The sequence below is a fragment of the Pangasianodon hypophthalmus genome, chromosome 22 (genome assembly GCF_027358585.1).
Source record: "Pangasianodon hypophthalmus isolate fPanHyp1 chromosome 22, fPanHyp1.pri, whole genome shotgun sequence".
Lineage (NCBI taxonomy): Eukaryota > Metazoa > Chordata > Actinopteri > Siluriformes > Pangasiidae > Pangasianodon > Pangasianodon hypophthalmus.
In genome coordinates, this window is record NC_069731.1 from 7,283,088 (window position 1) to 7,295,885 (window position 12,798).

Sequence of the window (12,798 nt, forward strand, 5' to 3'; positions counted from 1 at the left end):
GACTGAATATGCAGAATTCTCTCGTGTAAGTAGATGAGCTGCTTGTAAAAGGTCTAGGTCAGGGTGGTGAGAACCACTGTTGTTCAGGTGGAGACTGCTGAAGGCGTCACTGGCTTCGGCAATCCTACTCTGCACCTCTTGGTCTGTGCTAGCATTTAGGACACGGGACTCCAGTTTCTTTCACCTGATTGCCATCTGTATCTGAACTATATCCATCCTTGCAGTCATGAAATGTGATGGAAGGCATCAAAGAATACACTGAAGAAGACCATACTGGGGCAATCAGGTTACAGGGAAGGTGTTGGAATCCTCTCCATTGTTTTACATTTACAACATTTGGCTCTAATGTTTTTTTTTTTAATAACCAGTCCTGACATATTGATCATTGTTTTGCCAACTTCCATGTTTTTTTTTTTTTTCATTAGATTGGACATGCACTCCTGATCTGTGCTTCTTCACACTGACTTTAAATTTTTGGTTCATCCACAACTTACCAGCTGGCAAACAGTGGCTGAGTTACGTTCCTGTAATTTCATTACCTGTTCATTCATTTCTAAAATACTAACAACATTGTCGCTCTGCTCAGCAAATTAATTACAATCTGATTAGCTGTGGCTCATTATTTTAATAGCTCAAAATGTTTCATTTTACAGAGGAGTTTTTGGGGGAAAACCCATCTGTCTTCCATTCAATCCATATACATATTGAAATCAAAAACAAGAAAAGAAAAAGACTCTTTTCTAAATTTGCTATAAACTTGCCTTGGCTACGAATTTACAAAGTAATAACAGTACTTTACAATTTTAATGGACAAGTTAGAATCTAAAATGTTTATTTTAGAATATTGGGATCTGTGTACATGGTGTTCACATGGATAGCTAACTACAATGTATATCACTGCAGATGACAAATTGGCATGATTCTTGATCAATTTTTCTACACTGATGAAGTGTATTAAGTACTATAAGTATGCCAAAATAATACTTAAGAATAGTAATAAAGTACATTTTCTGAAGTATTTTCCACCCCTGACCACCATGTATACTACTGTCCACCCAATATGCATGTGTGCACCACATTATCAATTTAAGTGTATAGATCACACTGTAATCTAAATTTTCAGAATTTGGAGATGAAAATAAGAGATTCCCTTCATTACTTTTATTGCATTTTTGGGTCAATGGGTAAAAAACAAACAGAGCAACAGACCAGAACAAATGTACTTTTAGAGATGCAGAAACTTCCATGTTATTAAAAACACTGAACTGTATAGGAATATATATGAAAGCATTTATGAAGGTTTTACATATTCAATATAATGAAAGGCAAAGCTTCAACAACAGGCTTCATGGCATTTCACAACCATCTAGTGGACATTATTAGGAGATCAGATTGTTATTAGGAGTTGTCTGTGGTAAGACAACTTAGCAAACATTATAACATTATAACAGTGCTGACACTGAAGACTCCTTCCATGAATGTTCAATGAACTTCTTGCAGAAAGCTTCACCATATCAACAATTCTATGTTTTAAAAAAAACATATTAATATAAACATGTCAATTGAATTGCAGCCTGCACTACTGTTAGAGTTGCGGTTATAGAAAATTACTCAGCACCTTCTGACCATATTAGTGGCATATTAGTTTCATTCAGACATACTTTCTAATTTTAAATATGTGGTCTGGGTGAATTTGTTAGAATTACAAAACTTTTGTGAAACTACAGAAGCAAGACCAACCACCTCTGATCAAAGATACATCTTTCTCAAATTCTCTACTTCTTTCTTAGCCTCATGGACAGACATTTTTGGTTCCTTTAACAGATTTTTTGAAGCTGTCTTACATACACTCAAGTTGTCAAATAGCTGTGCATGACCTACAGGCAGTATCCAATCTCGCTTCATGTGGAAGGCCACGGCTACTTTATCCCATACAAAATATTCTGTCCTTCTCAGCGGTCTGGCAGACACTTCACCTTCCTCATCATCCACCTTCAGGCGGTATTTATAGTTATTTGAAGGAGACTGGCAGCGCCAGGACACTGACCCTTGACTATACCCACACAAAGAATTATCATCAATGGGTAGGCGGGGGTATTTCCTATAGTGTGTCATGTATCGTGGATGCACCAAAATTGAATAGAGAATCTCTTGCTTGTAGAGCTTGGTGTCTAACACGCGCAGAATCGGAGCAGTTCTTTCGCAATACTCCTTGCTGTATATCTTCAGGAGCTCTTTTAGCTTAAAAGTGAAGCGGAAGTTGCCATAACGGGATTCGCTCTGGAATGCGGGTGAAGTGGTGAATTTTTTCAGGAAAGGCTTCTGATTCGGGTTTTGCCATGAAAAATTTTGAGAGGTGAGGAACTTGTTCTCAGCATTGACGATATCTTCATCAGTCACTGAAAGGCTCCACCACAGGAAGCTATCATTCCCTCGGAATCCGTGATCTCTGAAGATTCCATGAAGGCCACTCTTCTCGGTTACATGGCAAACGTTGGCTACATCGAAGACACATTCAGGATAAAAGGGAGTGCTGTTCCTCCCCAGGTAGCCATGGTCAGGGTGGTCCTCTTCTAGCTCAGTTAAATTCACATGTTCCCCTTCATAATACGTGTAGTCACAGCCTCTGAAATTTGTGTCTTGAATCCAGTATCTAAAAAGAAAATATTGGTTTTAATTTGTCAGGTATTTTATCTGTACATGTTTTACATAGCCTGTACTAACTGAGAAGGTGAATTCACTGAAATGGGGTAAACGTATGAAACAATAGATTTGAGTATACTCAAATCTATGATTCAAAATGCTTCAAAACTTTTGAGAGATTATTGTATTGTAGTACGTCAAGGTATGTACCACAGTGGTTGTTACTTTTTTTGGTGTTACTTCCATTAATTAAATATTGTTACTATCATACAACATTATTGTTGTCAAAGTTCTGGTGGTTCAACACCAATGCTGACTATTAATCTCGAATCAGTTTCGTGAATCACTAAAGCAGAGCCAGTGTTCTGACAAATTGTCTTATCGAGACACCCTACCAAGAGATTCTGAACATGTGCAATTCACTTTTGCATGCCCATAAATCTGCGGTTCTTCATATATTTTAATGCTGGAGACTATTTTCGGATAAAACAATTTAGCACTATGAAAAAATGCTACCTATTTACCTACTTTTCTGCTGAAGACATGTTCCAATGAGTTCATATTAATAACATACACAAAATAGCACAAAATACTTTCAGTATAGTTTTAACAGAGAACTATAAATGTGCAGTATGATAGAACAGTTTGATAAGGTAATGCAAATCATTAGAATACCAGCTCTAACTAATAAACTATTAAAGGGCCGCTTAGGGTCCTGCAACCACCTGGGGTCCCCTGAAAAATGTTGGCATATAACCATTTGTTGTTAATAAAGATTAAAAAATAGTTCTGGAATTTGAGTGATCAGGTATGCATGCCTATGTGCTGAATCTGTCCTACATACTACATATTACTATATCACAATACCTATGGTGAAGCATTTTCAAAAGGCATATTTATAGTGATGTACAATTTAGATATATTATTCAGTTCAGTAGTGGGTTGAAATGTCTACATCTGCAAAATAATGCTGTAGTCATAGCTCGTAATTTCCCAACCTCTGTCCAGGAAGAAACTAAGAAAATGCCCTCAACTCAAAATTCCTACTTGGGAATCATCCATTGGAGTCATCCATGTTTTTCCCACATTGTAGCTCAAACGCACGGAGGTTGGAAATGAGGTCATTCCGAGCTCTGACTACCCACTTCCGAGGTAAGTCAAAAGCAGCATAAGTTTTTGGAGAAGAAAATAATGGAAAAAGCTCAGGAGAAAAGGCTAAAAATTTAAAGTATGTTTTGGTGTTATCAGTAACATTATGATATTGGTTTTGCCTTTTAGAAAAAAAACATATACTATCAACAAGAAGTATTTGATTTGAGACAGTTCATGATGATATAAAAACCATAACTGGAACTACAAAGAGGCAGCCAATTTATAATTTACACAACTTTTCTTTTTATAATTATTGCTACTAGTTTCAATCCTGTTTTAAGGCCCCAAAAAAGCTGGAGACAGTCACATCCTAAGCATATGACAAGAAAAAACTTAAACAGCATATTCTGAAGAGACATGTCACACAAATAAAAAAAAAAACTTTTATTTGTGCCCAGTTAGCAATCAGTTTTCTGTCAATTTCACGGTCAAGTCTTACTTGACCGTATATTCTTTCAATCATTCATTCCTCATGAGTAACTGCTTTATCCTGGTCAGGATCATGGTTGATCCAGAGCCTATCCCGGGAACAACGGGCATGAAAGGAAAATACACCCTGGATGGGACACCAGTCCATTGCAGGGCACAATGCACAAAAAATCACACATTCACACCTAGGGGCAATTTAGCATATGGCCAGTTTACCTACTGGAATGTTTTTGGACAGTGGGAGGAAACCGGGAAACCTGGAGTAAACCCACTGGAGATGGTGAGAACATATAAAACTCTGCACAAACAATAATCCAAGCTCAGGATCAAACTCAGGACCTGGATAATCATCATCATCATCATCATCATCAATTTCTACACCTACGGTTTTAATCAGATTTATTATAAAAATGCTTAAACCTGGTTGATTTCACACCGGTGAATCAATAAATTGAGACCTGTCTTGATATAGCAGCAAGATGTCATATAAAAGAAGGTTGAGATGGATGCAATTGCCGTTAAGCATCTTTTAATGAAAGGCAGGCAGACAAATCCAAAACAAAAGACATCATCAGGGTCAAAAAAATAAGCTTAGGTCAGGCGATCAATAAACAGGATATACTAAGCAAAGTCAGAATCAAAACCAGAGTAGCAATAGCAAGCACTAACAGGCTTGGTAACACCAGGTGAACAAACAAACTGAGCACACACTTCACAATGTTTCCTTTGGTGAGAGTCTGTATATAAAGGGTGTGAGTGTGATTGGGAACAGGTGTGTATGATCAGAAATCTGGTGACGGTGAACATGACAAGGTACGTGTGTTCTGGGAAGTGTAGGCCGGGGTGGCCATGTTTGTAGGCCACGGTGTGTTCTGGGAAATGGAGTTTGCTGCCTGAGTTGACCTGACAAATTGGATAATATTATTGAATTAACACCTTCTTTCAAAAAATGGCCATAAAGCATTTGTTCAGTTATCTTCTAAATCTGTTATGTCAGGTTGTTTAAGCTGTGCCAGAGCAGTTTGTCATCTGTATTTGATTTTTCAAAATGCATCACTTCTTCTGCATCATGCAAGGTTCAGTCCTCCTAATTTGTGTGGGTTTGGAGAAAAATAACTTATTATTAATGTTCCTGACTACTTTTAATGAAAATGAATGACTAATATAGGACATTGTCTGTACTTATATAGAACATGCTTGAAATTGATTCAAATAAGATGTATGTTGGGCAGCCAATCTTAAGACTATATAATACTGGTAGCTTTACAGTCCTCATTCAACTTCCCCTGCTTGGCTTGACATGGAGGCTATATCCTCTAGACTGGCATCTCTTAGTGCACTGGCAAGTTCCTCAATTAAAAGGTCCCCGCCCAGTTTACACAAAAAAAATGTAACAGTCAAAACTTCTTTGAGAATATGGAATCGATTTAGACACTCACTTTAGGCTGCAATTTAGACACTCACAGCCCCAATAGCTGCAAATCCTACATTTCCTCCATCACTGGTAGATGGTGCATTTACTATTTGGTACACCCTGGATATTAGAACATTTAACAATTTATATATTGACAACATATTTGCATCTTTTCAACAGTTAGCTGATAAATTCTTGCTACTTCAGCATCACTTTTTTTTAGATATTTACAAATTCGCAACATAAAAACATAGCTTTTCTGCAATTTCCCACTGTAATTTACCTGGAGATACTCCGCTGGACATGTTTCTTAGACCAGCACCCTCTATGAAGGGTTTAATTTCATGTCTTTATGAGCAGGTCCATTCTTTATGTTTAGCTTCTCTTAATACTATTAAATCCATCTGCGAGGTGGAATTAGATGAAGGCATTCCAGAAGTACTTTGGGATTGTGCAATTAAGAAGGTCCATAGATCTTCTATTTGTGCTAAACATGGTCTCATGCAATGTAAAATAATACAGCGGTTTCTTTTTACTACAGTCAGACAGATTTTTTTTTACTAAAGTCAGATGTCACCAAGCTCCAGCGAACCATGTACACATAATTTGGTCCTGCCCCTCTTTGTATCCATACTGGTCAGAGATATTCAAATCGCTAACAGATATAAAAGGAAAGTCCATTGAGCCCAATGCCATTGTTGCCTTGTTTGGAGTAGTTCCCCCCTCAGTCTCCTCTTCTTCTGAGGAATCTGATTTTGTATTTTTTGGCAAATAATCACACCTTATGGATTCGAGACATTTTTAGAGCTGTGAAACTGGAGAAAATCAGATGTATAACGAATGAATCCATATAGAGATTCCACAAAGTTTGGGTCCCTTTTTTTGTTATTATGTTTTTATTATGTTAAAGTTTATCCTCCCTGGATTTTCCTTGATGGGCTAAAAAGTAGCTATGGCATCATACAGTACAGAAATAGTATGTTGGACTGATTACTGAGTACTTCTGTCCATCTGTATTGTGAAGTGCTGTCCTATCAGTTTTGCAGCATTTGACTGAATCTGAGCAGAAATTATAGCTCTATACACTTCAGAATTCATCCTGCTACTTCTATCAGCAGTCGCATCATCAATAAACACCAGTGACCCAGTTGTATTCTTTCTTTTTAAGAATATACCAAATTGTTGATTTGATCACTCCTAAACTTTCTGCTGTCTCTCTGATAGGTCTGTTTTGTTTTTTCACTTGCATCAACACTTCTTTGGACCACTTATTGAGAGTTCCCATGAACAGCTACCAAAAGCAAATTCAACACTTGGAATCAACTCCAGATTTTTTATCTCCTTAATTTGTCATGAAATAATGAGGAAACAGGCCACACCTGGCCATACAACTGCTTATACTCTGTAAAATGGCTATAATTCCTAAACAGTTAATGCAATATTTTGGTTAAACACCTTGAATTAAAGCTGAAAGTGTACACTTCAATCACATCTTGATTACTTCATTTCAAATCCATTGTGGTGGTGTACAGAGGCAAATGTATGAAAATTGTGTCACTGTCCAAATACTTATGGACCTGACTGTATGCGTTTTTGCTTGTTGTTTTCAAAAACTCAATAAATTGATTTTTAAAAAATTAAATAAATAAAAAGATGTATGTTTGAAACAAATGCAAATTTAAAAACAATTATATTATTTTTATCATAAAAGAAAAACATTTTGAATGAATAAAAAAGTGCAGTATTTTCTTTTTCCTTTGATAGGCCTACTGTGTATTTTTAACATGTTTTAACAAGTATAAAATTGCTGTATTCCTCAGTCATATATTTATTAATGAGTATTCATAAATTCAGCTTTTAGAGAGGAGTATGTGCTATGGCTTATATATTTTAATTTCATTGTTCATCAGTAACATCTAATACAATAACATACTTTAAACATCACAGTATATTTTCAATTAGGTCATTACTTTTCTCAGCATAACAGACCTGTTTCCTTCCATTTTTAATTTTTAATTGCTTTAATAGTTAAAAGGTCAGGCAGCTGCAGGCAAAGCTGAAAACTTACTAACATGTAGTGCTACATATCAAAGTTAGGGGTTTATGGTTAAAAAAAGGTAAAATATGTAAACATTATGTAATATATCTGATACTTTTTCCCTTTTATTCAGTATTTACAGCTTTGTCTAGGTTGCTGTGCTTCACAGCGCCATCTACAGGCTCGAGGTGGAACTGCTGGATCTGTTCACATGTAACGGAATTTCTTCAGCTGGTGATCAAGAAGCAAACTTCAGCCTCGTGAAATAATTATTAAAAGATGGAAGTGTTCCTCCAAACGACAACGACGACTGTACTCATTAATGTACCTCATTAAAATTTCTGCATCTCTGTGGTTACTAAAAGTAATTTCTGGGTTTTTGGTGGAACCTATTCCGCTCCTCGCTGCTCAATGAGTCGAGCATTTAAAATGATTCACTCTGATTCACTCAGTGAGTCGAGCATATAAACTGATTCACTCTGATTCACTCAGTGAGTCGAGCATATAAACTGATTCACTCTGATTCACTCAGCGAGTAGAGCATATAAACCGATTCACTCTGATTCACTCAGTGAGTCGAGCATATAAACTGATTCACTCAGCGAATCGAGCATATAAACTGATTCACTCTGATTCACTCAGCGAGTAGAGCATATAAACCGATTCACTCTGATTCACTCAGTGAGTCGAGCATATAAACTGATTCACTCAGCGAGTCTAGCATATAAACTGATTCACTCTTTTCACTCAGTGAGTTGAGCATATAAACCGATTCACTCCGAGTCACTCAGCGAGTCTAGCATATAAACTGATTCACTCTGATTGACTCAGCGAGTCGAGCGTATAAACTGATTCACTCCGATTCAATCAGCGAGTCTAGCGTATAAACTGATTCACTCCGATTCAATCAGCGAGTCTAGCGTATAAACCGATTCGCTCTGATTGACTCAGTGAGTCTAGCGTATAAACCGATTCGCTCTGATTGACTCAGTGAGTCGAGCGTATAAACCGATTCACTCTGATTGACTCAGTGAGTTGAGCGTATAAACTGATTCACTCTGATTAATTCAGCGAGTCGAGCGTATAAACTGATTCACTCTGATTGACTCAGTGAGTCGAGCGTATAAACTGATTCACTCTGATTGACTCAGTGAGTTGAGCGTATAAACTGATTCACTCTGATTAATTCAGCGAGTCGAGCGTATAAACTGATTCACTCTGATTAATTCAGCGAGTCGAGCGTATAAACTGATTCACTCTGATTGACTCAGTGAGTCGAGCGTATAAACCGATTCACTCTGATTGACTCAGTGAGTTGAGCGTATAAACTGATTCACTCTGATTAATTCAGCGAGTCGAGCGTATAAACTGATTCGCTCTGATTCACTCAGTGAGTCGCGGCGGTTGTCCTGAGTCGTTTTCGTTATGTTTTGGGTTGTTCTCCCTCCAATATTTGGCTTTATTTTCAGTTTCACTTCGTCTATAATTTCATTTTTGATTTACAAAGAAGGAAAAGAAACACAAGTTGCTTTTAAATGTTGTATCTGCGACTTTTGATAATAAAAAAAAAGCGAAAATGGCTTGTTTTTGTTTCTCCTGCCTGGATTTGGAAACCACAATTAAAATAACTGTTATTGCTTTATTTTTCAGTTTCTGACATGAGGCTACATGAGGCGCTCGTTGGTCTGATACTGTAAGCGAACTAAATATAATATAATATAATATAATATAATATAATATAATATAATATAATATAATATAATATAATATAATATAATATAATATAATATAATATAATAAACTAACATTAATAATAAAGAAACCCAGGACAGTAAAATCAAGATCATTCCCAACACATGCGTCTACTTGGTAAATAAGCCTTTTTAAGTTAGGCAGAAAAAAACTTAGTTTGAGTTAAATTATTATACTATAGGCTTCTGTAATTAGTCTACATGTATTATAATTCTCAATAAATTTTATAAATGTTTGTTTCGTTACCTGCTGTAAGCCATTATCACCTCTGTTTTCTCTCCTCAGTGTACAAACAGCAAATGTTCCAGCTTCCTCTCAGCCCCTGTAAATTACACACACACACACACACACACACACACACACACACACACACACACACACACACAGTCAGTGTGTGAATGAGATGAGCAACTCATATGTGTGTATACCTATTTCATAGTAGTATTTGATGTAAAACCCTACATTAGGGTTGAGTCAGATATTTGGACAGTTTTTGATTTTCCACTGTGTCTAAGCTTTCTTGCCATGAATTTAAAAAAAATCCCCCACACATGAAATCCTTAAGGTGTTGACTATTTAGGGAAAATCCTACAAAAGACAAAATATTTTTTTTGTATTAGAAAAAAAGTTTATATCATATTCTAAAGAAGCATATCTTAACCTTTTGCCGAGACTGACCGCAAACTATTTTTAATGACATGTTTGATGATTTGGGACATATTTTCACTGGTTAAAGCCTTTACTTTCATCCTCAATTACAATTTTCTTTAAAACCTTATTTACTGGTACCATGCTCAGTATATATATATATATATATATATATATATATATATATATATATATATGTATATATATATGTATATATATATATATATATATATATATATATATATATATATTATATATATATATATATATATTGCTATTATTATTTATTATTATTGGTGTTTGGTCATTGGGCATTGATGGATTTTATGTGCATTAAATAGTGTTGTTATGAAGTATCTTGATAAGCAGCGGAATAACATAACTCAGGCCTACTACTTATTATGCAGAAATTGTACTTAGTTTACTCTGTTCATCTATATTTAAAGATTGGTGTAGATGTTTTTTTTTTGTTTTTTGTTTTTTTAACTCCTGTGTTATGTTGCTACTGAAAGGGGGAAAAAATTGTAAAATGTTACTTGCCTTTTTTTCTGGTGTATTTTACTGTGATTATTACTTAATCTGTTCAAACTGAATTTTAGAAAAGATTGGTTATGAACATGATCTTGGAAAATACTGAAGATTTGCTAATTCCTGTTACCGTTGTTATTACTGTAAGAAATGAAGTAGAAGGATGTTATTTAGGCCACTTACTTAATATGTAGTTAATTGTACTCAGCCTCTCTATTCATACAATATTAGAACATGTTGGTGATGAATTTGGAGAAGATTTGAAGACATTCTGCTGCTGAAATGTGATTTATTGATGTCATAAATAAGCAAGGTACCAGTAAATACGGTTTTAAACAAATTGTAATTGAGGACGAAATTTCTTAAATAATGTCATTACTATATATATATATATATATATATATATATATATATATATATATATATAGTAATGACAATATTTAATAAATAATAAATAATAATATATTCAATAAATAGTAATATTTATTAATACTATTACAGTCAATTGGTAAATGAAGAATAAAAAAAAATTATTATAAACATTTACATTTATTAGCATTTGGCAGACACCCTTAGCCAGAGCAACTTATATTTATCTAATTTACACACCTGAGCAGTTGAGGGTTAAGGGCCTTGGTCAAGTGCCCAGCAGTGGCAGCTTAGTAGTGCTGGGATTTGAACTCACGGCCTTTATATAATATGTGTAGTAACTAATAATAATTGTCATAACTTTGTAATTTGCAAACAATTCTAAAAACTTTTCAACTCTACTGACTGGTTTTACTAATAGTTGTACCTGAAGCTTATTCTGCTTCAAGCATGAAACATTTATCAGTGACCACAGATCAGCCTTAATTAACTGGTCCGTGTTTCAAGGGAAACCGTGTTTCAAAGATGGGTCTGACAACACAATGGATTAGCTTAGCTTAAATAAAGAGAAATAAAGCAGGGGAAGATAGGAGGAGGAAGGAGGCCTTTGGCAGGCTGAGCTGTAGAGCGTTATCGCCTCTGACCTTGGTGTGTTCTGTTGCAGAGAAACACTGTACCATGACACAAAGAATAAGAAATACAACATGATCAGAGACAGCTCTAGGTATAATGTGTCATGAAGAATAAGAGATATAATGCACTCAGGATTTCAGGAGTTCTGAGTCAATCTGTACTATCAGTGAGTGGACAGAAGGCATGTGCAGTACACAAATCACATTTTACATAAAGTTAGAGACTTAGAGATAAACATTAAACTTTAACAAATTATCAGAAGCTCAAAGGAGGATATATATAAAGACAGACATCCCTTAAGGATAGCACATGCTACACCTAACTAAGCACCCATGCCTTGCAAATAGTCCCAGTTTGGTATGCTCAAAAAAACATGCTTAAATAAATTCACTATGAGAACAGATTCAGAACAAACAGGACATTATCAGTTAAAGTAGCAAGCATACAATGAGGATCAAAACAATCATGGAGATAACAAGCACTCCAATTTCATAAACGTTGTACCAAAAGGATCAAATAAGCCGTTTTTGAGTCATCATGGAACTGTTCATTTACTGGTGTACATTACTGTAGTGTCTTTAAATGTCTAAAATGGTCCTTTGAATTTGGTGAATTTGGTGAATTTGAATTGAGACCAGAAATCTCTGAATCAGCTTAATGAGAAATTAAACTCTGGGCATGCCCATACATGCCTAAACAGAAATTCAAGCAGAAATTAACATGCCAAAATTTAAACCAAAATGAATACTCACCAAATGAATCAGATCCGGCTTTCAGACCAGCTTTACTGACGAAACAATCGGTGGAAATAATGAAACTCAAACCAGTTCAAAAGACACAGCTCCACCTCTTCTGCTGACTTATTGCTTCCTCATTTGCTTGTGCACCCTGCTGACATACCCTCATCCTCCATCTTCTAACCCATCCAAATGAAGACTGCTTTGCTTCTGAATAATATATATATATATATATATATATATATATATATATATATATATATATATATATAATTTTTTTTCCATTGAAAGTAAAGAGACGTTAATTTCAATATTTTATTTTCACCCATTTATTTCTTTAAGCCATCCTGTATTTCCCTTTTCTTCTTTGCCTTTGATTTTTATTCATCTTGGTTAAGAATATTTTTTTTTTTAAATGACAGAGTTGAAGATGAAAGAATGTTTAACACAAATTG

The 12,798-nt window shown here is 35.2% G+C and overlaps 1 protein-coding gene across 1 annotated transcript; it reads right to left on the reverse strand.

Moving 5' to 3' along the window:
* Window positions 1-352: 352 nt before the first annotated feature.
* Window positions 353-12,478, reverse strand: LOC113532636 (uncharacterized). Its single transcript, XM_026924093.3, has 3 exons — window positions 12,359-12,478; window positions 9,675-9,750; window positions 353-2,653 (listed from the first exon to the last, which is right to left on the reverse strand). The coding sequence occupies exons 2-3, from the start codon at window positions 9,686-9,688 to the stop codon at window positions 1,750-1,752; spliced, it is 918 nt and encodes a 305-aa protein (XP_026779894.1). The 5' UTR covers window positions 9,689-9,750; window positions 12,359-12,478; the 3' UTR covers window positions 353-1,749.
* Between the last annotated feature and the right edge of the window lie 320 nt (window positions 12,479-12,798).